This window comes from Zerene cesonia, chromosome 14 (genome assembly GCF_012273895.1).
Source record: "Zerene cesonia ecotype Mississippi chromosome 14, Zerene_cesonia_1.1, whole genome shotgun sequence".
NCBI lineage: Eukaryota > Metazoa > Arthropoda > Insecta > Lepidoptera > Pieridae > Zerene > Zerene cesonia.
Genome location: NC_052115.1, coordinates 5047249 through 5073827, shown reverse-complemented (window position 1 = coordinate 5073827; position 26579 = coordinate 5047249). Strand labels below are relative to the sequence as shown.

Sequence of the window (26579 nt, the reverse complement as noted above, 5' to 3'; positions counted from 1 at the left end):
GTACTGCGTATTAATTTGTTGACGCCAACCTTATTATAATTGGCGTGTATGTTATAATAACTATGCGACTATGTATTGCTATGTTTCCTTGTAGATTTTGGTGTATAGATGAGATGTTGACAACATTGAATAAAACTTTGCTCAAATAATATAGCTCCAATATAGTTACATTGAATTATGAAGGAATCAAGAAATATGAAAAGTAATCAACAATTAGCCAGAATTATAATAATTATTTTTTACAGCACAAACACATATTTAAAGACTATACTTATTTACTTTAACTAATTACCTAAATAACTATATGTTATTGCAATAACATGCGATAGTTGTACTGCAATTATTTCCAAAAAAAACAATGCAAATTGATATGCTAACGAAAAAAAAAAAGTTGAATAAAAAAAAGAAAAAATATAATAACACTTTATCGAGTGTTTTCAAAACTAACAATAACATAATTTAATTTGTTTTATTAAAACAATGGACGTTCCCATGTATGATAATGTTATTGTTATTATGTTATAACCAACCTAGCTTCCGTGCATTGTTCCACAAAATCCCAATGTTCTGTAAAATGTTCTTACTATATTTCCATTACAGTGACGTTAATTCTCAATTATTTATATAGAGCAGTAAAGACTAGCACTCACCAACCAACGCCAATATAACGGTGAGGAGCGGCGCCGCCGGGAACGATACGGTCACGTTAAACTCCAGCATTTGTAACAGGTCCACTGTAACAAAATATTTTATTTAGATTGTTGTGGTTCAGTTCATTTGAATAAATATATGATCACTACTAGCTTTCCGACATGCAACACAAAACAAATGACAAAACTTTCCGACAATTTGAAGGCAGTTTAGGTTTTTGTTAAAAATAGTTATTCATACGGGCATTTATGATAGAAAGTAAGTACATAATATATAGTGAAAGATTAATTCTAGGAGCACTGTTAAAACCTTTTTAAGGTGTTCTTTGATTAAGTTTCTGTACTAACTTTATCGATTTCAATGGGTATTTTTAACACTCAAAGTGCTAGCCCCAACTTTTACAACTGTAGCACGCCTAAATTATCATACTGAAACCAACTCATGATTAAGAAATTCTACCAACGTTTCTTCCATCCAGTGACACAACATACTTTTTGATGTAACAACACCTAATAAAAGCTAACGGTCATATATTGGCTAGTTCGCAGTAACATTTCATCATTGCAAGCAGCTATAACTCATGTGCATTATCACTATCCGTGCGGCAAAGTGCACCGTAAGCCGCGCTCCGGCCCCATGAGAGTTGCGCGCGCGACGCCGCGTCTTAACACGATCGAGCGACACCTATATGAATTTTTCATGCGGCAAGTAATGGTGCAGCCCGACACCGGATCATTCTTTACGACTCGACAACAGCAGCTTTAAAATATACGGTTTATCTCGTCTGTTATGCCTTACATTTCCGAACGTCTGCGTTTCCTATTTAATATTTGAGTTTATCGCCATTTCGAATGTGAAATTGCGTTTCGCGTGTGTGCAAAATAAATATGAGATAACAAACAACATAATTTCAAAACTCAATCTATTTTACTGTCAGTTTTTTCGTGCTAAATATTTCTAAACATCGTTCTCAACTTATCGTTCTTATTTTAAAGAACAGATACTTAAATGACATAAAAACAATACTTCTTAAGTTTACCGCAAACTTAATAAGCGTGTCACTTCCTAGAGACCGGAATAATTAAAACATATTTTAAAAAATGTTCCATTCGAAATACCTCTTTTAAAAAAGTCTCCTGCAATTGGATTTTCATCAGGGGCAGACGTTCGACGGAGTTTTTCCAAGTCAGTAATAAGATAAGGGTTTTATCGTGTTTTCGTTAACATAGTTCACGTGTGCCTGTAGTTCGTCGGAGCTTTGCGGCCGGTTGTTTGCTTACGAGGGGATAATCCTAGTACAGTTTTCGCATCGAATACAGACCTTCGCCTCCAAATCTTTTGATGTCGCCTAACTGAATAAAAGGGAAGGCACATTGCATTTTAAATAACGTATCTAGCGTAACGCGCTTATAGTCATTTCCTTCTGAGCTCCTGAATTCGTTAGTCATTATTTTAATTTAAATTCAAAATTAAAAACAAATTGAAGACAAAGTTGTATTTCATTCTAAGAATAGTTTTGAACTGAAATTTCAAACATCAACACTAAAAGTTGTTATATAACAAAGGCATTGACGCCAATTAGTTTAAAAACACATACATTAGATCAACCTTATGATTTCCCTATGTACACAATATTTAGGTACCCATATTTAATTTAGGACAGCATAACAATAAGATACATTTGTATTTCCTTAAGAAACGCAACCGCATATTAACAACAAACGTCAAAGCAAGAAAGTCCAAATTCGTACCGTTAAGAATTCTCAACACACAGCGCCAATAGAACACATTTTTACGTTTACAAAATTAATGAAATTGAAAATTGCAGCCATCGCTCATCGTTCATCATACGGAATTAATTCCATCGTCTCCGCCGTGCGCCGTTTCGCACTTCTACGATTTACCGCTCTCAGTTACCATATTCCCATATCCCGCCAGTATTGATGTTTGGTGGCGATATTGAAAAATTTATCATCAATTTATGTCCCTCCCGTAGATGCGATATGATGATAGATAAATTTGCGTGGTACGAACGGTTGTTGGATGAAAGTAGCACACATAAATAATTTAAAAACTGACACAATGCATTTCAGGAATTTAGTTGGTTATTATATTTAACATATCTTTATGATTGAGAAATTTTGAAAGAATAGAAAAAATTTGATCACGAGGCAGGATTCGAACCTGCGTTTCTTGCCTAACCGTAGCAACGCCTAGCCTCTCGGCCACCCGTGATCCTGCCACAGTAATCGAATTTCTTCTACTCTTTCGGTTTCATGTGCCTAAGGGGCACCCCACGCCATCTATTGCTACGGTTAGGCAAGAAACGCAGGTTCGAATCCTGCCTCGTGATCAAATTTTTTCTATTCTTTCAAAATTTCTCATTTATAAAGCATTTCAATGCTATAAAAACTAAAAATTAAAAATATCTTTATGATTTTCGGAAATGTGCCCCCATCCTCATGACGCCACATCCACGCAACCTGGCGAGTTGCGTGTGTGTTGCCGGCCTTTAAAGGACGAGTACGCTCTTATTTTGAAGTGACCTAACTCGGAAACGCTGAAGCGGGTAGATCTTTCCACAGAGGAGTAGTATTTGCATTGTGATTAAATTTATTTCCTAATTGAAAGAAAAAAAATACAAATATGAACAGCAAGCACACGCAGCACTCTACAACCGTATTCGAAACTAAAGACCTGATTAATTCGTACGGGCCTAAGCTGCAGAGAGAAGGGTTAATCTCCCTTGAAGCTACGTTAGTGATACTTGATGCTGGAAACAATGAAACCGGCAAATTAGCATGAAAACGAACTCGAAACGATTGTTAGCGAAGAGTGGCCGGCGAAATGGCAATACGGCACTTAATTGGAGACACTAACTGTACGGGCCAAAATTACCGCATTACGGGTACATAATGCTTATCTTGAAGCGGAAAATTAATATGATCTGTTTTTGCGTTGGGAGATTTTAGTTCTTATTTTAGGATTAGATAAGAATAGGACTCCTCTTGATAATGTATAATTGAATGGATAATATTTTGCATTATTCAAATAAAAGTTTATAATATACACATATCGTACATATGTCGTATACATATGAAAATCCGGTAAGGTTACTTTACAAAGGTTATAAATATTGTTCATAAAGTAACTCGCATACTAGCGAAGCGCAGCAGCGTATGTTGACTTCATAAATGATAAAATAAGCCAAAAGCTAACAAACATCTCTTTAATTTCAAAATATAAACGTGTACTAACGTCAAAATTCACTTCTCTATTTGGTGTTTTAAAAGCGATAGGTACACGACGTGAAATATAAACAAAATTATAAGCGAACGTTATCACAAATTCGTTTTGAAATCAAAAATAAGAGGCGTGGAGTTTTATAGACGTCGGCACGTCATTATTATCGACTTACATTCCTTTTCCACTTGATATTCTCTAAGCCTTAATACCTTTCGCTACATAAATTAGGAAAATTTCATATTTGAGCATCAAATAATAAAGCAAATTATGAAGTAAATCGCCTTAGAGCAGCAAAAATCTGCCAATTAGCTACTTAAAGGCTTGGAGTACCTACGCTCAAGTTGTTGTTGCTTCAGAGTATTTTCTGCTCTCATTTTAACAAGGTTGTTATTATACACGCTGTTGTATTTTTTATAAATTTTTCCATTCTGTTCTTATAATCATTATATATACCTGCTCCAATTCCGATATTATTTTTCTTCAATATGAATAACGATATTGAATGTATTAAAGATAATGGAACAGCGAGATTCACAACTTCTGCACATATTCTGTTTAGCTTATCTGCTTTATGACAAATAACGTATGAAAATATGAATAGAAAGTGTTAAATAGACAACAGCGACGTAATGATTAATCAAGAAGTTATAAAATTCGTGTTTAATTATGTTCAAAAATTCAGCTGATCCCAATTTTCTTAATTAAAGTGCTTACAAATTATATTTTTAATATATTGTAAATTACTGTTTCATTGTCGATAATAGGTAGCGTGATGTGTATGTTTTGTTTGATTTTTTTAATTAAAAAAACATGCACATATAATTTCTATTCCTCTTTGACTGTTCATATTATTGTGACATACATTTAGGACTTTGTTTGTTATACATTTTGACTTTTTTAAAACATCGTGAGGAAAGCGACATATCCAAGAATCAAAATGACGACATCTGCCAACCCGCACTTGGCCAGCGTGGTGGATTATGGCCTGAACCCTCACAGGAGGCCCGTGTCCCTGCAGTGGGAACAGATATAGACTGATGACGACGATGACGACATTTAGAACAACATGTTATTTTTAAATTAGATTAACCTCAGTAACAAAATCAATACGTTTTTCATGCAATTTAGTGCTAATGCTATAAGCAATCTATACCAATATTATAAAGATGAAGTGTTTGTTTAAGCGCGCTAATCTCAGAAACTACTGGTCCGTTTTGAAAATTTCTCTCAGTTTTAGATATAGTAGACTTTAGGCTATATATGCACCACGGGCGAAGCCGGGGCGGACCGCTAGTACTGGATATTGCTTATGCCATAAGCACTAAACTGCCTCGTCTAATGGCTAATACAAATCATCTAATTGGTTTGAACCAAATTAATTTGAAAAAAATTTACTAGCACACAATAAGCAATGTAGGTACATTATTACGCTTCAATACAAGTTAGAGCAGAGCGCCATATTTCCAATAGAGGTTTATTTGCCACCGCTTGCACGGCTTCTGCCTCGCCTGCTCCTGCGAGCAAATTGCTTTTGCTCCTTTAACATTTGCTCAAAACTTGTTACGGCAACTTACATATCTCGGCTCTTGAAGTTAATACCTTCATTATATACCTAATTAACTCATGTGTAATGAGCGTTGCGAATGTCGTAGGTAATGTCGCCAACTCATACAAGAAACACGAGATAGATTCTGTACATAGTTTGAAATCGTTTAAATTATTCAAAATCACTTTTTCGCGTGTGACATATGATAACATAGTTGTAAGCATACTTTTTCGTAGACTTACAGACATTATTAACATTCGTTTATTTCAGCTTTAAAAAAAAAACGCTTCGAATTCAACTTTTATATCTGAATACAATAACAAGTTCTTTGAGCATTAAATGTTGCTTAGGAATAATTGCTTAAGTAATAAATAAATAAATGACGCGTAGTCAAAAATTATTATTTTATTATGTTTTTCAGTATAACTGAAAATTAAAATTGGATAAACTTTGTGCTGTTTTGACTATGTAAACATACTCGTAGTTCCCCCGTACCCCCATCCGCAGTCCGCAGTACCGTCAACAAACGTAACGAAAACATAAAATTAGAAACACGAATGTATTAACCTACATGTTTCAAGAGCACTTTGTCAACACGGAGTGGTTAATTAACCAAAAGTCGGCCGCAGGCCGCAGATTTGTGTAAACTTAATGCGATACACGCCACGCGACCGCGGGCTCGCCTGCCACAATGCCGCTTACGTATTAACAAAACCATGTGAATATATCACTCTTTCCATTTGTTTCATTATAAACGTAGTAGAGTACAGTGTAGATCTCCTAAAATAAAGCGATACGAAAATATACTGACAACTGAACAACGGATAAACCTAATACGATTTTAACAATATCATTTGCCGGACTTGTACAAAAATGTATAATAATATTTTTATAAAACGGTAACATTCTACACTCCTACATATTAACTATAGGTTTTACCAACTTTCATACTACTCTATCCGCGCAATTTTCGGAAATAGGGGAACAACGTTTCTGTTTAACGTAATAATACTTAAATAAATATAAAATATTGGTCCGAACAATACGATTAACATAATCTTTTTTAACTGCATCTTAAGTACATAGTGTTAATTAATTGCTATATAAGTCCATCTTCGTCATTTAATTGCATATTAAAATCGAACCATAATCACTTTAGCACAAATTCATATAAGCAAGAAGAATGAGGCTAATGGACAGAGTTCTGTGCAAAATGTTTTCAAACAACAATAATTTCACACATAATCACACACAATAGCAGTGTATAAATCTCTATTGTCACGTCCACAGACACAAGAACACAATGTAAAACCTCCAATGGGTGAACTTGATATGTTTTTACTGCGTCATTAACGGAAAACAAAGTATCTACGTGGAGCGATCTCTAAAGGAGCTTGTTTTCTTTCTATCCATTAGCGCCATGAAGCCGTATGAAAAGGTTTAACATCAGAATTATAAACACCCATGTTTGCTTGAATTTAACAAACAACGTTTTAAAAGCCTTTTCTTCGTTATATGTCATTGAATACAAAAGGTAATAACGATATTTAATTATGTAGACCTTTTAAATTCTTTTATGTTATGCGAAATGATATATGGCCTTTTTAAGAATTATTTACACAAGATGTTCTTAAATATTTATAGGCGTATATATAATATTAAGAACGGAGTTAAGAAAATAAATCTCTTAATGTCTTCATATATTATTATTTCATGAGATTTTATTGAGTTATGTTAATAAGTAAAAAGTAACAGAATTCTTTCATGAAATGGTTGCGTTCTTCTCGAAAACTCCGTGAGTTTTCTACCGATTTTTCTTGTGGGAGTCGGGCATGCTTCGGCATGAATTGGGCCAGCTCACACCGGGGAAGTACCACACGTCCACAGAAAACCGGCGTGAAAAAGTGGCATGCCACTGTGTTTCGTAAGGTGAGTGGGGGAGCCGGAGGCCCATTTCCTTTTCCTCACCCGTCCCAATCCATTCCTTCTTTCCAGTCGTCAATCCTTTCCTTTTCCTTAACCCCTTTAAAGCGGGCAGCACATTCTCAGAGGCACTACCTCTGCAAATGTTCATGGGTAGTGGTGATCGCTTACCATCAGACGAACCATCAGCTCAGTTGCCCGCTATGACATAAAAAAAAAACCGAATAACGTGACTCTTTTTGTTTTTGATACGAAATCTTTGTCATCCGATCCCATTCAAGAATATAAAGTGGTATGTTCGTCCCCGGCACGTCCATGACCTTTTTTTGTAGAAAAGATTTGTATCATTTTTTTTTATGTGCATACATTTTATATTATTTGACGAAACTTAATAGATATAATGGTAAATCAATAAAATGTACATGCTAATGCTAAGACAGGCCCTGCCTGGCATAATTAGTATATTTTTAAAATATTTTGAATAGTCATATGCTTATTCGAGACGAGCCAATTCATAAATTGAAATATTGACATTTATTTACGAAACCATCCCAGCTAAACACATTCGGACACTTCATCCCTTATGGTGAATGTATATATACCAAATTATAAATGAACACCGATACTACCATCAAATAAAACGTAAAATAAAAAATGAACAGAAAACCGCTCCCAATGTTTCACACTGCACGCTCCTCTTGTTGGTGCACACCCAATTAAGCTGTAACGGTGAAATCAGAAACCTAATTAACAATATCACATACATCAGTTGTCGATGCAAAGCCATGATGTTGCACGTACAGAAAAATATTTGTACAGGTTATTTATAGCGCGTGCGAATGTGAAATTAAATATTCGTGTTCTTTTTGTCATATCTGCTATCCTTCTTTCTACGTAATATTATAAATGCGAAAGTTTGTAAGGATGTGTGTGTGTTTATAGCTCTTTCACGCAAACAACTAAAAAAGGCACTAAAAATAGACAACTTTTTAACCCGATTCCTACGGGATACGGACTTACGCGGGTGTAGCCGTGGGGCTCAGCTAGTATTATATAAAATAGATAGATACGCTGATTTAGAAACTTAAGCTTTAAGATTAGTCTGCTTGTATCGATTAAAAATTATATACTGTGATATTTTGTTATCTTAAATTTTAATTCGCGTCAATTCACTATAAATATAAATAGCCTGGCGTTTCACCAACCATAGGGAGAAAATTAAAAAGTTCACAGTTAGCTCATATATATTGATGATAAAATCGATATAAGGTCCGTATATTACATTTCTACCAAACAAAGCAATTTATATACATCCAAACAAATTCTCTTTATACGCCCATGTATTTATTTAAACCGCACAAAGGTTTTTGTTATTGAAAGAGACACGGTTTTCGTATAAAACGTATGAAAGGTAGTGTAAAAGTAAAATCAAAGGGATGCTAAACGTGTAAGAAGCACAATGGATGGACAAGTACAGATTACAGGGTTGTATGCGGCCCGTTTCCTTTGCCAGATTGAATGCGATCGCGCACAATGGGTAATCGGCTAACGTCCGTGAGTTCGAACAGGTGACAGCCCTGAGGTCGCCTTACGTTTGTAAAATCGTTTTTGCGCAACCACCTTTTGTACTGTTCTACGTATTTATGTATATTCAAAATAGAACGCACGAATTATGTTTTCATTGTAATAATTACCGAAAGAAAACATTTTCCTACATTCTGGCTGTAGAGGTATTCATATTCAGTGGTAAAATTTTTAGTTGAAATTTATGTTGGTACTTATTAGAAATATTTGTAATAGCAACACCTAATAAACATATGTGGTTGTATCTATGGTTTATATGAAATAAATTCCTATTTACCGTCGGCTTTCACGGAAGCACGATGCCTTTCTTTGATTGCACCATTACTTATGCGTATTAATTAAATATGCTTCGGAATTAATACATGATAATATAGATAATCAGAACCTAATTTTGATGTGCTTTTAAAAAAAGAAGAATCGATTTCTCTAAAGTTGCCAATATAAAATTTACCGCCAGTACTATTCATGAAAATATTATTAATTGAATTTTATAAATCCACACCTTTTACATCTTATGAAAATAAATTCTACAGCGTATCATAACAGAGTACTTGACAGGCACAGTAGCTGCTGATTGCTTATCCGTAACCACTACGCAGCCAGCTGTAAACAGGTATGACTTCGTGTAAACTTTTTGTGTCGTTCATTATATTTATTTATTTCATGTACACAACCTACAAACAGGGTGCCGTTTCACGCTTCAGTTAAAGTATTATAAAAACATTTGCGAAAACCGATAAATCGCAAGCAAAACTAAACGTCACACGGAACGCATCCCCGATAGTATAGCTCGCTAAGCTCATAATTGACATCAGCGCCGCTTGCCGGCTGACTGCGTGCGCGTCAACTCGCGATCTCATTACGCGAATACACCTGGACGGATACTCATTAGCACCATTGGTGCTTGACAAATGCAATTTATCGCATTGCAATATAAACTATTATTGCTGACAACACTGGCGTACAAATAATGAGTACAATTTTCACTTGGCATTTCAACGGCGCTCTGGAGATTTGATGTGCTAGACACCTCAAAAAGTATACACGGAAATTAAGCCGTTTAGCCTATCTCTTCATTAAACCATTTGTTTAAATGTAATATTATATTAAATATTTGTAAAAAAAAACATACTACAAATTAGCTTTTACGTACCTACTCACTGAAAGTAGGCCTATTACGATTATAATTATATTTAGCAAAAAACTTAACCGGCTTGAAGTTGTCTAAACTAGACCAAATTTAAATGGTATCTATGTGGTAATAGAAGGCACCAGTTTTCAATAAAAATCATTGAAATTTCAAAGTTTGTGGTAACAAACAAAAATTGAAAAAGTAAGGATTAACCGTAAAAAGGCTTCGCTTCCATGTAGCTATTAAGTGCATATATTCTAGTGTACTTTAGGTACAGGTAGGTGGAGGTTTCTATCAACTACTCACTATTTGAAAAGCAGTATTAGCGTAACAGAATCTTAAACGTTCATAATAAATGAGCAACACTAAACAAGACGTGTTTCTTATAAATTTGCAGTCTCAGATGGAATCGGCTCTGATATCTTCTCAGAGTATTGTAAATAAACTTCCACTGCAGTTAGTTTCCACTAACGCTGATTTAATCAGTAACAGATCGCGATAGCGATAACTAAGCTCTTATAATAGTAGATTATTTTATAACAAATATTTATATGAATATCGGTCAATACAGTCAATATAATCAATTCTAGGAGACATATTTTTTTAGTTTTAATAAAATTTAATGCATTCATAAATTTTTTAAATATATACGGAACATAAAAAAAAAGATTATGAGGCGATGCCCCCTAGGCACATAAAACCGAAATAGTAGAATAAATTCGAATTGCCAAGGCGCGATCATGGGTGGCCTCGTGGTAAAGCCCCGGAATGGTGAAAGGCGAAGCCAGGTAAACGTAACAAAATCGATTTTTATTTTCCACTATTGCAAATTGCAACACTAAACGCAAATATTACCATACAAAACAGAATTGTTATCAAAAACCCATAATAAATAATAAATATGCGTAATTCCGGCCACAACCAAACAGGTTACACAGAACATAAATGAATTTTCCAACCCGCTCCCCGATATTTCAATGAATTTACGGAGGAAAATACTGAAGAGCGTTTAAAGGAGATCTCTATCTTTAAGTAGCTCTCTGGGAGTTTGTAGAATAAACTATTCAAACTCACAATATCGGATGAGGGTAAATCTGTTCAATGTGATCCAGTTGGTCTCTATGGCGACTCAGCCTGAGATCTTGTTATTGAAAAATATACCTGCAGGATGGTGGAGTGGGAAACTTTATTATTATGCTGACGAAATACGAGTGTCCTGAATTAGCGCGCTTTACAACCCCTTTGAAATGTTTTGTGCGTCAGGATATCGAATGCTAATCTCGTCTCTATGTATTTTTAAGTATAGCTAAGACCGATCTCAGATTTGCGTATTGATTAATTTTGAATAACTATTTATACATGTATTGAAAATATTGAAAAGTTTTATCGCTTTAGCATATTTAATAGTATAATTTTTACTAATTACTTTTCCAAATATATTGTTAGGCTTTACGGCATATTGACATGAGCTGGCAAAATTTAGGCTTAAGCATCAGATTATATAGGAAGTTGACAATGTTGACAGCAAAATCAATGAGTATGACACTACTACAGAGAATATACATAATACCCATACAGTCATCCTACTTAATATTAAAAATGCGTAAGTTTGTAAGGATGTATGTGTGTTTGTTGCTCTTTCACGCAAAAACTACTGAACCGATTGCAATGAAATTTGGAAATTTGGTACGTAGACAGCTGTACAACTGGAATTAGATATAGGCAACTTTTTATCCCGATATTCCTACGCGATACGGACTTACGCGGATGAAACCCCGGAGCGCAGCTAGTAAATCATAAAACGTTAAGTACACAGTATTGCACTACTAAAAACCTCCATTAATAAACAAAAACTCAACAAATGTCCCGTTTCCCATTTGAAGAAGTCTTAACGTCATCGGTCGCCGCGAAACATCCCGGCTTACCAGAATCCTCGGCAAGCCGCAGCGCTCCGACAATTGAGATTTTTCATTTCTTTGTGGAATTGAAATAGAAAACAATCATCGAATGAAGCTCTAAGCCAAGTGGCGGCAAATGGGGAAAGAAACAAATTATCTCCATCTGGCTAATTGTCGACGGATCAAAGAGCGGGCGCTAGGTAAATCCGACCGTTATTTTTTTTTTGTTTTTTTTTTATTTTATTTTTCAGCAGGCGGTGGGTGGGGTCTCGCCGCGGGCGCTGTTCGCAATTATTGTTATTACAAAGAGATTGCCGTTGAGCCGGCTCACAACTCGAGAATTTTTCACAGAATTCATTCCGACAACTAGGGAAAACAGCTCTATATGTCGTTTATTACAATTTAAAAATCGAAAATCTCGGGCTTCCGACTAAATTACGGTTGAGTCTCGTTTGTCTTGAATTTCTTGGATTTATTCAGAGCAACGGAAGATTAAAAAAATAAAGAGCGTTTGATTATAACTTGGTGACACAGTAAAAGGTTAATGAACCGTTCCTTTTTTGATAAATCATAATAAAAATACCGTATACGCACTGTACCGTACACGTTATATAAGAAAATCACATTTCACTTACCAATAAAAACAAATATTTGATGGTGAGCGTAGCGCAGGAGCATCGATATAGAAACGGTCTGAAACAATATAAGCTTATAAAGTACTCGAGTTTTATTGGAACAAACTTACATTGTGTACATATAAGACAGATTTATACATAATAAAATACCTTAAAATATGTAATATGCATATACGAGTAAATTTAACCATGTTTTAATCAGAAAACACGTTTTACGGTGGATACTTTAAAAGTTGTTGTACCCATAGTTTTTGGTATATAAAAAACAAAATTTGGAGACAGTCGGCTAATTACTTAATATAAACTTTTAACACTTGGTATGTAACAATAACATATCTGTCTACAAATTGTAATTAACAGACACGATGTACCCAGAACATAAGTTTTATATGTTGAAAGATCTAAAAACCACACCCGTCTCTAAAAAAATCTATCCTCGACAACAATTGCATCAGACCTTTTTGGTGTATCAGTTAAAATCACAACAAAACATCGCTCTTTCATTGTTTCCATCGAAAATGTTCAGCCAGCGATTAGCGTTCCACTCAACATATTGCAGTGGCCGAGTTAATGAAAGCTAAAAGTATTAGTTTCTCCGGACCGTGTATAAGCAAGTGCACGAGGGAACATTAAGCGGTGCCGATCGCACTCACACTTAAATGGATTCAATCTGCACTAAGCGTTTCATTAATGAAATTCAATCGCGGGGAGCGCAAATGATGTGGCGGCAAGATTGATAGCGGACCGGTGTCCCTGGTCCGGGGCCCCTACCTGAGGGATGCTGCTACGAATTTTAGCAACAACCATTTGTTACTGCGAATCATTTTTAAAAAGTTGGTTTATTTAACCGCGTGGCTTCGTAATATTGCTTGTCTCTTCATTCAGTTTAACCTTGGGGGTTGGCACAGTAGAACTATTGTCGTAGCAGCATTTTAGGACGTCCACTGTTGGACATAGGCCTCCCCCAAAGATTGATATAGAACTATTGCCAACATACTAATTTATTAATTCTAGAAAGAACTCGCTCAAAATATCTTCATGAGACATTATTATTACGGAATATTAAAACGAATATAAGGAATTTGGTGGCATTCCATTAAAAATACAAGAAAATGTAATGTCTCGATTCTTATACACTTCGATGAGAATTTTTAATTTTTCAATAGACTACCAATATTATAAGAAAAGAATATTATTAGATATTTATAATAACATAATTTAAAATGGTCATATTGTAATTTTACTCGTACATTTAAAACTAAGCGCACCGCCGCAGGAGAAAATAACATTGCAATATGTCTCACACTCTCTTCCGAATTGGTTAATATTAAGGCGCAGAGCCGTTAATATATGGCATGCTATTCCATCGCCCCAACATCGATCAATCTAAGAAACGTTTGTTCGCGAAGCTCTCGTCGCACTAAATTCGTTACACAACTGTATAACCAATCCGATATTGATTTTGCTTTGATAGTAATTGGTGCTGTATCATTTTTATATGAAAGCCTACATATAAAAATCGTCTACATATAAAGTGCGACTCGCGCTTGTGTCAATTCTTAGTGAATTTCGAAAAAAAAAAGTTAAAAGGCCACTGCAAAACAATTGGTCAAATTTACGACCACGCTAACCATAGCTAAAACTTCATTTTTTTATTATTTATTCTTTATGTAACAAGAAATAATAAAAAAATCGGCTACAGAAAAGCATGTAAAAATTGTAACTGTTTTACTGTCTATCAAATATTCTACAAATAGTAACTCAATATCCTAATTGGATTTTGAGATACGTTCAGAACACATTATAACGAAACTAACATAAGATCTCCTTTAAGTTTTAGTAAGTGTATATAACACTAATAATGAAATCAATTTTATATAATCGTCCGAATTAATGATAATGTAACATGCACGTGTGATGCACGGCTTTGCAGATAATCGCCGGCTCGCAACCAGATTATACTAATACCATTATTAGCTAACATAGCCTCGAGGATAGAAACACACCAGCAATAAGCATAAAATATTTCTGCAATCAAATTAATTCCACTGGATTTAATCCGCTTTCCAATTAAATGCAGATTTTTGTAATCTGCGTTCTGCATCATATACAAATAAAATCTCTACAATCTACTTCATACACTCATCTCGCTTATAGACATTTTTAGAATTATTATGTGTTTTTCACTATAAATGAAATTTTGTTTTTCGCGTTATGGAGACAGTGTCGTTGTGTATTCGTTGAGGGTTTTTGGTCTGACTATTGACAAATAAGGGAAGGGAAAAAATACTTTTTAATACGTATAAGTACTATTGACTATTACTTTCAGATATCAAGCAGTTTCAAGAATCGCGGTACCGGTTGTAACAAAACAAAAGATTTTATAAGCATTTTGATGCCCTAACAGATATAGTAAGTGAGAGGCTTGTATAAAAATATTAAGACTTTCAATCTCACAAAGCTCACTATTCCCACGTGTATAATGAAGACAATATATATGTTTAAAGACAATATTATAATATATTTCAATATATCCTTGCATTTTACTGAGGCAGCAAAAACTCTCTGCTCCGAAAGTCTTTGGAAAATCAGTGGTCTCACCTATTGCCCTACAACAAACGAAAGCTCGCATAGGTACATATTATATTTGGCCAACAATCTACCACGACTCAGCTGATGGATGCATGTACGAAATGCGAATACGAGACGTTGACAACGTTTGACAATTGATTAATACAATTTCTCAGTATCGCGACAGCTCATATGCGCGTGAATAGTGGCGCTGCACCATATTGATGCGTGAATTCGGATGCCGCGGCCGCTATGCAGATTAGGATTTAGGACATGTCAGGTAGATGTCATACAAGAAATTGGATCATTCATAAATGTATCTTTTGAATATTGTGGTGTGAGGTTTTAGATATAGTTACGTGTTATATACCTATATAACACGTAACTATATTCGTTTCGTTCGTTTCGTTACATACCTATGTAACGAAACATTATGGTAATCTTTACTGTCTTTACTGTTAATACAAAAGATTACAGTATTGCATCATCAATTTAAAATTATAATTGCATCCTCCATTCACTTCTACTATTATTTACTGTAAATACTAAATTAGGTATATCTATTTAATAAACTTACCTATTATAGGATAAAACGTATTTAAACAGACTCAATTATAATTTTGATACTGGTAATTTTAACAAGCTGTTTTAATTAAACGATAATTCAAACATGTAACGTAAAACCAGCCCATTTAAATAAACACGAATAAAATTCCTACAAAGTAAATTTATCAAACACGTTACTTTAAATATAATCGCGGCTAATTTCATTAAACAATTATAGGGAAAAACTGAAGGGACATAACAAACTATTCACCACGATTGTGCCACAATTTTTACGAGCACCGCCCGCTCTATACAGTTTTGTTTAACACATACGTGTGTGGTACAGTATAAAGGCGGAATTTGGAACCGTAATAAACTTTGAAAGGGCTGTAAAAGTGCAATAACTGTAACTTGGGGAGAGCTGATTTTAGTGGCGCGAAAGGGACTCGCCTTACGTTACCTATTAATTGATCTATAATGCCCCCGACCATAACTCTTATGATGTATACCACTATATTTCACGACTATCGTAAGATGTCCTCATAGACGTTAAGTTCGGGGGCTTTCTTGGAGTGAGGAACACTATTTGATGAAATCATTAATAGCATGAATACTTTCAAACAGCAGAATGCTTTCGGTGGTGCGGTGATTTTTTTTACTACACTTATCAAAAATAGGTAAGGTAATACTAATTTCATGACATTATCTTATTTTCCTACTTGAGATCGCGAGGATTAATTAAATTCCTTATACTACGCTTACGTTATACTCTGTATAGAGACACATTTTTTGATTCTATAATTTAATCGTGTTTTGAAATTATACGTTCCGTCCAAAATATATTTTATACTAGCTGACCCGCCAAATGCTGCTCTGCCCTATTCTTATCATTTAGGGTTATAAAAAAAAGATGTTGACTGAGATTCTCAGACCTACCCGATATGCACACAAAATTTCAATTGAATTAGTCTACCCGTTTCGGAGGAGTAAGGTAACTAACATTGTGACATGAAATTTTTATATATAAGAAGACAAGAAGATATAAATATCTGGTCGTCCAACAGCGTCCGAGCAACATATTTTTTTATATATATAGGCTTTATACATTTTAAATAGGTCAATTATCCACACAAAAAGTAATCAATAGAACGAAAAATGATAAAAATCTGTTCAGCCATTCTTGAATAATAAGTATTGCAATTAAGACGACTTTCTTTAATACATAATATAGATAGATAGAAGATAAATAATTTTTTCAAGAGTATTTTTGAGTTATTCCATCCAGCGGCGATTGGAAGAACTATATTGAAACGGCCATGAATTTGAACATAGCTAACTAAAGCCTCTTTTATATACACTACTCGGTACTAGATGGCAGTGTGCTGAAATGCCGTTTACATGGTAGTAAATATATTAAAATGCAAAAAGTTTCTATAACATAGAACAGAGGGCGTTGAAATACATCATTGGGACAGAGCACATAAATATTGCATTTTTGTGTAAAATTTAAATCCTTATGAGTTGAAGCCGACAATAACCATGCTTAAATGATACCCTTTTTTAGGCATTAACCATTGTACAAGATAATGTTCTATATACTTTCAGCTATTAATTATTAGTTTCACGGTATTAAAATGTCTGGTGTTGCCAATGTACGGCGATAAGACGCGGGTTTTTAAATCCACCTCATGATTGATTTTTGATTAATGTTTTATATTTGACTTTTTACACTCCAGCAATTTAAAATGTATTAAGTATGAATTATGTAAATTTTTAAATAAACCAGAGTGACTAGAACAATATTCCTCAAATACTAGGAAGTTAACAATAGGTAACATTATTATAAGACAAATTATTTTAACGCGTATAATAAGAACACACTTCTTTCTTTATTTATTGTACAGACTATAGATATCGACATTTTTACACAAGCTTTTCTAAATATTTTGATAATAAATAGTAAAAGTTCTAACAAACTTAATGTAAATGTATATGGAGAAAGATAATTACGTAACAACTGTTAATGATCAATGACATGACTTTTTAAATAAATATAACAATTATTTAAAACGTTAACAATTATATAAGTGTACGAATTTTCTATTGAAGAAAAAAAAAGTTGTCTTTACCAATCGTTTTAAGACGTCTTTTAAATTAATACATAGATTAAATTCTTATGCAATTGCGTTTTGATTACAATGCTTTTTAAATATTTAATAAGCATTACAAATCACAAAACACAATAAACCTTGAATATATATCCATCAAACATTATCTTTGTTGTGTAGCATAATTTCGCGTATGATTAAATCATGGCCGTATCTTATCAGTTCACTCAGTTATTTAAGAAAATACAAACAATGCACCTTATTAAAATAATAAACTCGTATAAGTAATTTAGTTTCATTATTTGCTATTAGACTGGATTGTAAATTAAATTGTCTATAACATCATACTAATATTGTTTTAATTTTTAGTTGTATAGTATTCGATTACTTTATTAATGAGAAATATGTAGTAAAGGAATAGAGAAGGATAAGAGTAGAAGAATAAGAAGAAGATAAGAGTAGAAGAAGTTCGATTTCTGAGGTGGGATCACGGGCAGCCGAAAAGCTAGCCGTTGTCACAGTTCCGCGAAATGACGCGGGTTCGAATCCCACCTCCCGAACAAAACCTTTTTTTTCTATTCTTTTTAAAGATCTCATCTAAATATTTTACACATATAATAAATAAATTTTTTAAACGCATATCTAAAGATATGACTGTATGATATATATGTAAGGAGGAATAGAAATGTTATCTAATTATTGGTTTCATGAATGATACAGAAACCTATCATAATAATTGTTAAAAACGTCATAAAGTAATATAAAATTATTCATGACAATATTGCATTGTCATAATATATTTGTACTACTCAGCTTATACATAGTATAAATTTCCGATAAAGCTCACGATTTTAATATGTGATATGCACAGCGTGCGAACGAATACTACTATGTTTCATTCGACGAGCAGGGAAACCCCAGGTCTACATCCTTCACCTCACCCTTTTCAATCCATTCCCATATTCCGTCGTGATTATTTCCTTATCCTTTACCATCACCATTTACGACATCACCTCTGCGAATGTTCATGGCCGGTGGTGATCGCTTACCATCAGTTGAACCACTAGCTCTGTAACCCTCTATGATATAAAAAAAATATTTATCAAGAAGGAATACTTACAAACACGAGCATAATGAAGAAAGCGGCTATGTATGAACTACGCGCAGTCAGCATCGACACGAAGCGATAATGCTCACCGGTGATCACGTTTCTATGAGAAAACATTTAAATTATTAGTAATATATTTAGAGAATATCAATCTTGATCCCTTTTCAGACAGAATGGATCTTTTATTTTCATGTTTGTTGATCTTATATCATAATAACAGCCACATACAACTTTATATAAATTACCGGGATCAGGTCTGGCTGGTTTAAAAGGGGTACACACTCAAAAAAAAAAACAAATAAAACAATATATAACCATAATAATATTACTAGAGGTGATGGAAATATGCATTTATCAAAGCATAAATTATTGAATATTATTATAACCACTAAATAGCAAAACTTAATCAATCAGTCAGAAATGGTGGTCCCATTGACAGGCACCACCGCCACACCAGCTTTCAAATAAAAAAAGAATCATAAAATTAGTTCATCCAGTTAAAAGTTATCAGGTAAAAACTTAACGAGAATTCAGTTGAAATGATAGGCTAGATAGCAAGGCCCTCCGTTTTTAGAAGTTGGTTGAAAATACAAGCGGGTGTTTCTAAAGATGAATAGAACCATAATCATTATTATAATAATAGCTACATGTATTGCCATTACAGATAATAAATTTATACAAATAAAGAAGATAATAAATATTCATAACAACTTTTTTAAGTATTAATTTTTATCAGGTTTTCCTTCTATGAATACACGTCTTTGTAGGTATATTTATTTATTTTTAATTACACTATGGTCCCTAATAGATTGATTATTGATTATATACCAATTTTCACCCGCAGAACCCATTAATATGTTAATCCAGGCTATAATCTACCTCTTTTTCCAAATTTCCTCCGATCCGATTAACCATTATTGTGTGAAATAGTAACAAACTCAAATACTTTCTCGATTTTAATAATATCCTACTAATACCATAAATGCGAAAGTTTGTAAGGATGTGTGTTTGTTGCTCTTTCACGCAAAACCTACTGAACCGATTGCAACGAAATTTGCTACGTAGACAGCTGGACAACTGGAATAACATATAGGCAACTTTTTATCCCTATTGTCCTACGGGATACGGACAAGCAGCAAGTTCCTCAAAAACTATTAAAATTTCCACACAACAAACCTCAAATAGCCCTTATTGTCCTCTTGTTCAGCGAGAGACTTGATAGAGGCCATCAGAAGGTCATCATATCCGAGGAACTCATCGAGGACGAAACGTGAGAATGCATCCCCAAAGCATTCGTCCTTCTGCGGGTCCAGGGTGACAATCTTGACCGGGATCTTGAGGAGTAGCCTCGCGTTTGGTGACAGTCGGAGGAAACCATACTCCAGGGAATACTCCAGAATGTAATCATCATCTAAAAATTAAAAATGGTTCTTAAACAAAGTTACATTAATTTTAGATTATGATTTTTTCTGGCAATGAATGTAAATGAAATTTTCTATGTGATATATGATGATGATAACGCTATGTAGGATATAAAATTTTGTTCCAAATCATCAGATCATAGCATCAAAAATTTTAAATAGACATCGTTAAAAGTTCATGAATAACCCTGGTGGAGATATTATTGCCAAAATATGTATAATAAATACCATTTCTATTATTTTCTATTTATATCGTTTCATGATATTTGAAATAACGTATAAACGTTTTATTAACATAAATCCTTATACGACATTAAGAAAGCTCATAAACAATTAATAAGATTTAAAAACATTTCATCATTCTATATCTTTAAAAACTTGCCATTTCTCGGTTTTTGCCGTATCTAATCCGATAATGTAGATATATAGAAGAACTTGTGTTAATAACACTATTTACAACTCAACAACGGCTGAACCGATTTGGATGAAATTAGGTACAAACATAGTTTGAGAGTTGAGACTCGAGAAAGACAAGTAGTTTAATAAATACATCCTCAATTATATTCTTAGCTTTGCATGTTACCGTTTATGCTACAATAAACCAAATAAAATGTATTTGTATCCAATAGGAAGGTGGTCCCCAAGATAGAAGCTAGTTTGGGGATAAATGAAGTTCTTATATTGTCTGTTGGATAGTATTATTATATCCGCGGCTGAAAACTAGTACGTTGAACTAGAAAAAAATATTTTTTTTTCCGATTTCAATGTGACAAAATAAATTTCGTATTTACATCACACGAACGTCTTACAAGAAAGCTAATATGTACGCAACATGAAGAATCATACCGCACGTGAGCTGCCCACAATTCCTTAAGCCGATTAATGCCCACAAACCAGTGATTAGGCACTTTAACAAGCGCAAAAGCCAATTAGCTTATACGAGACATGATTCTGACATAACCGTGGAAAGTTTCTGCATAAATTTCGTATACTATTGGGAGGTTTTTTTTATGACGTTATATAGCTTTAAAAAGGAGTTCATAAAAACAATAAACGGAAACGACAAACCTGTTTTAAACCCGAGAATTAAGACTTAATTTATTAGCATGTTAATTTATTTGATTGGAATCGAAATATAATCTAATCAATCAATTATTGTGCACATTGAACATTGTTTGGATAGCGAATATTGCATGAGTAATGCTTATCGCAAATAAACTGTATTTTTATTTGTCCCAGGTTGAATATTCTTTATGCACCAACTATCCTGCTTAATATTATAAATTCGAGAGTTTATAAGGATGTATGTGTGTTTGTTGCTCTTTCTCGCAAAATCTACTAAAACGATTGCAATTAAATTTGGTACGTAGATAGTTGAACAACTGGAATAACATATAGGCAACTTTTATCCCGATATTCGGACGGGTGAAACCGAGGGGTGCAGCTAATTACGTTATAATGCAAACATTTTAACATGCAAATTTTCACATTCCCATTCTTAGTTGTATGTATGGTTAAAAAATGTATACCTTTGGATGAATCATTGGAAGCTGCCTCGTCAAGTGATTCCTGAAAAGAAGATAAAAAAATTGTTTAACATAGGCAATCTACAAAACAAAATATATAATAAAATTAAAATGAAACTGCTTTATTTTCGGTTTCCGTACCCAAAGGGTAAGAGTAGAACCTTATTACTAAGACTGCTGTCCGTCTGTTATATTAAAACTTCCATCAATTCAGAATGTCGCTTCTACCTAGAAGAATCGGCAAGTCACTTGAAAGTTAATCTTTTTAATTATATTAACATTATAAATACAATAAAACAAAATTTAAATTCATCGGCTGCTAAGAACTCGCCTGTTGTTGATTTGGGAACTATACAAAATAATTGTGTATATTATGGTAATTGCTTAGCTATAATAACAATGCTATTTTTTATAAATGATAACATGAGAAAATAAATCACATAAAATAAATTAGCCTTTATTTAGGAGTTCCTTCCTAAATAAAGATGTTTTTTATCAAAAAAATTATTAGCTAAAGCAGAATTCCAACATGACCCCACTAATGTTAATACATCAAACAACAATCACTTTTCTTTCTACGCAGAGAAAGTAGTACAGCACAAAATGTGTTAATATTGATGTGTATAATATCACCATTTCCTTGACACGGAAATAAATTGAACTATATTAAGATTCATGATTATTGTTATTTTTTTGAAAACAAATAAAAAAATTAAAAAAATTGTAATTTAGATTATTTTTTTTTTTGTCTACCCTCTTTGCAAAATGTACTTTTATTCTTGTGTGAAGTATATAATAACCACAAGGAAATATTGAAAGTATTTTTTTTAAGATTATAGCATTGATATCTGTTATTTATCAGGCTAATATTTTCCTCCTGTGGTGATTGCATTGCACATTAAAGTAACAATTGAATGTAATGTTTATGTCAGCGGAAAATGTCTTTTATAGAAATATACTAAAATACTAGCTGCACATCCCAACTCCGCCCTGGATAGTCATTTATCGTCATTATGATAGTTTATATTAAATAATGTAAACTATCATATCTTTTAAGTAAAATCAAACCGCATATGGTGTGCAAATTTGATTTAATTTGATTGAGTAGTTATGGATTTCATCATGAACAAACACAATGTGACACATAATTGATAAATATTAAAATATATACCAATTAATAATGTTATAAATAAATGTTATTATGAGCCATATGTTGAGTAACTTTTGACAAGTGAATAGAGTCTATTCACTTGGCTGGCTATAAATAGACTTTACATTGGTAAAAAAACTGCAGGTTGTAATTTATAGGATAGAGTCAACACCCTTGGCATTTACAGTAGAGACTAGAGGTAAATTATTAAGATATAATGCCAAAGCAAGTACAATGCACTAGTTTATCTTATCACATAAAGAGGTAATAACTTTGTAGTGCAATTAAGGTCATTGATTGAGAAAAAATGCTATTTGTATATAAATATACTTAATTTAAATCAAGCAACAATGTTTAGATACGCTCAATAAATAAATTATTCATAATTCCTTTTCAGATCTGGTTTATATCACAACAAAGCTCAGCTCTGCTGTTTTTAACAGTTATAATAGCATAGTTATTCATGAAAGTTTAAATAAACAATTATTTGCAGTATCATTAAAAATTTCAAATAACTAATTCATAATTAAGTAACATATGTATTTCTGTTGTAAAATATAATATCAATTCCTTAAAAAAGCTATGCAAAACAGAATGTGTTCAAGAAATAATGAGTGGCCATTTTATATAATACTGCTGTATGTCGTTGACCCCACCAAAAATAATGTTAAGTATATTTTGAAGCCTACACCTTTCACTTGGAAGGTTATTCATTGATTGCTGCAAATTTAAATGAAGGCTTTTTAAAGAGCATCCACTGGTATATATTTATTACATATATATAGTGTTCTTGTATTTTGAGAGAGACTTAAGAAAGCTATTGGTAATATTTTTTTTAAAAAAGGCCAAAAAAAAAAAATACATAAAGAATATTTTAAGATTCAGAAACTTCCGAAACAGCTATCAAAATAGCTATCATTCATTCAAATAGTTATGCTTAATTTGTGTATATTCTTTAAAATTGTGTAATTTAAAAAAAATATGTGTTTTTTCACAACACATGATTATCAATGAAACTGTATAATTAATATAAATAAAAAAGTTACTCACATCAACAATTTTAGAATCCCTATCGATATCTTCAACTAATCCCATAATTCCTTCCCATATAGACGAAGTAGGCTCTATTTCTTCGCCAGGTATAATAGTGGCATTTAGATCAATTTCCTCATTTCTATCCCTCTCCATTTTTGTATTTATATGTCCAGTTTCTATAACTTGGTTCATCAACATCTCTTCACTGTCATCATGCAATCTTGTAATGTTACCATAGTCTGTACCGTCTTGCATGTATTCATCATCTTCTATATCATCATTTGTTGATGATTCAATATTTATGAAACTGAAATAATGTACTAAATATTAACTTTTTTATGCTTAATATTTGAAAAATTGTAAATCGTAAGCAAACAAAAGTAATCAATATCCTCCCAGAACAGAATTGTTGTGCAAATATATAAATGAATATTATTTTTTACAAATGAACATAATATGTACAGTAAATTAGTAATTACATTGTATTTATTTTACAACCCAATATAATGTCAAAACTAATTAAATATTTTATGCACAGAGAATCTGAAAATTGTAATTTAAATTAAACTTACCGTTCTGTAGCTAGCATGCTTAACATTGAATTAATTTCATCTTTATCCTTTTTTAATTTACGTTCCTTTGCATAGCTTTGTTCAATTGTATAGTCTTGCGATGGGTTCCGTAAAATTTCTACTCGCAATATACCATCCCTCGGCCAAGAATCCTTTATATGATTTAGACATGTTGTTGGTGTTCTTGAGAAAGCTATGTGTATATAGGCAAGAACAAAGAACGCCACTAAAGCTTTTAAGAGCACAAGGAACTCGAAAAATCTCCGCAATGGCCTAGGGAATGTCCGAGCGTATGCAATTGCAAATTTAAAAAACAATGCATGAAATAACCTCTCTCGTACATTAAAAAGTGGATTTTGATTATTATTTCTATTTCGATTTACAGTTGGATTTATTATTGGCCCTCCAGGCAATAAATTATTATCTGGATTGACACCTGTGGGTAAAGTATTTAATCCATGTGGTCCTGCTATATTACTCATTGTTGTTTTTTGCTATTATATCTTTTCCTCTCACTTATACTTATTACGACATTAGTTAATCCACATTTTACTGTGACCTGGAAATAAAAATACATATTGTTTTGTTATTGTTACAAGAGTAAAACAAAACTTTAGATATTTGGCATGTGAAAGAGTGTACGATTGCTTGATGCAGTCGAAAAATTCATATAATTACTAGATTTAGAGTATTGGTGTTTTACAATCGATCAGACTTCGACATTGACCTCATCAAGTTTAACATAATAAATAATGAATATAAAGTAGTTAATGGATTACTATTCGAAAACAGAGCACACAACGGGAAGGTACGTTGTTATTTGAAAATAATTGAATAACAGATGTGCAGTGTATCTCGAAATTAGGTAAACCCAATAAAAGTGTTAATAAAATTGCAAGCTGTCTAAATGTCAAATTTACTTTCACAATACAATTATATAATAACCTTAGCCAATTAATTTGTATTCGTCAATAGTGTTATTAACATACAATCACACACGAGTTCGAATTACGATAAAGTATTTTTTACAATAAATAAAACATGTCACTAATCACTGTTTGTTCTGTGAATAAAACAGAAAACTGTCACTTTTTGCGTCAAACCATTTGTTTCTGATTCACTTCTGTCATGTTGTCAGTAAATCAGTAGATAATATGAGGCTGCGTTCACATTAAATAATATGGTTATATTTTGCATTAAACATTTATAATTAAAGTCAAATTATTATTATTATCATGTAAACTTTACTTCCAGATCACTTTTGCATGTATAATCATGTCACCACCAATGTACGATGCATTTAAACAGAGATATTTTATGTTGATGATAGATGGCGCTTGACTGATAACTGCCAATAGGACAAAATGTGTATAAAAGATGACGCTATGATAAATACGCTTACTTACAGACAGGTACTTAAAAAAACTTTGAAGAACACAAAGCATGGGCGAAGTTCCTCTTAATAGAGGCACAGATAATTCTGGAGATACTAACTTTTTGATATTAAATTTCCTTACTTTTATTTTATATTTTAAATAAAGGAAATGATACTGTCCTACTCTACTTTAACTAGTTTATTTAATGCTAATTGTATTGTAGCAATAGGTACGGTTTTTGAGATCATGATTCACGTTTTTATAAAATGTTTTTAAATCGTCCAACAGTTCCTTAGCGCTTTCAAACAAACTCTTCCGCGTATATTTTTAGTATAGACTTCAGCACTCCAACTAAAATTCTTTTAGTCTGAGGTAGTGGTAATTTGTTTTCTCTGGGTTATATATTTATCTACATATATCATATATATAGGTAATATAGTAAGACCTACAAAAAAAAATATTTACAACAATTGAAATTATGAGATTAGAAAATTAATTCAATATGGACAAATTTCGGTATGTTTATCTAAGCGTTTCGCAACAAACTACCG

The 26579-nt window shown here is 32.9% G+C and overlaps 1 protein-coding gene across 2 annotated transcripts in view; it reads right to left on the bottom strand.

The window, feature by feature from the left end:
- The window catches only part of LOC119831659 (membralin), an 82885-nt gene extending 57114 nt beyond the window's left edge, over positions 1 to 25771 (bottom strand). The window contains exons 1-8 of one of the 2 annotated variants that reach the window (XM_038355104.1): positions 25598 to 25771; positions 24653 to 25211; positions 24096 to 24387; positions 21899 to 21938; positions 20125 to 20359; positions 18961 to 19051; positions 12616 to 12673; positions 651 to 734 (exon numbers count right to left, since the gene is read on the bottom strand). In XM_038355104.1, coding sequence (XP_038211032.1) covers positions 651 to 734; positions 12616 to 12673; positions 18961 to 19051; positions 20125 to 20359; positions 21899 to 21938; positions 24096 to 24387; positions 24653 to 25134 — 1282 coding nt within the window. In that variant the 5' untranslated portion in view covers positions 25135 to 25211; positions 25598 to 25771. Of the gene's footprint in view, positions 1 to 650; positions 735 to 12615; positions 12674 to 18960; positions 19052 to 20124; positions 20360 to 21898; positions 21939 to 24095; positions 24388 to 24652; positions 25212 to 25431; positions 25451 to 25597 lie in introns of those variants that run through there. The other variant, XM_038355105.1, reaches the window with a different exon arrangement.
- Between the last annotated feature and the right edge of the window lie 808 nt (positions 25772 to 26579).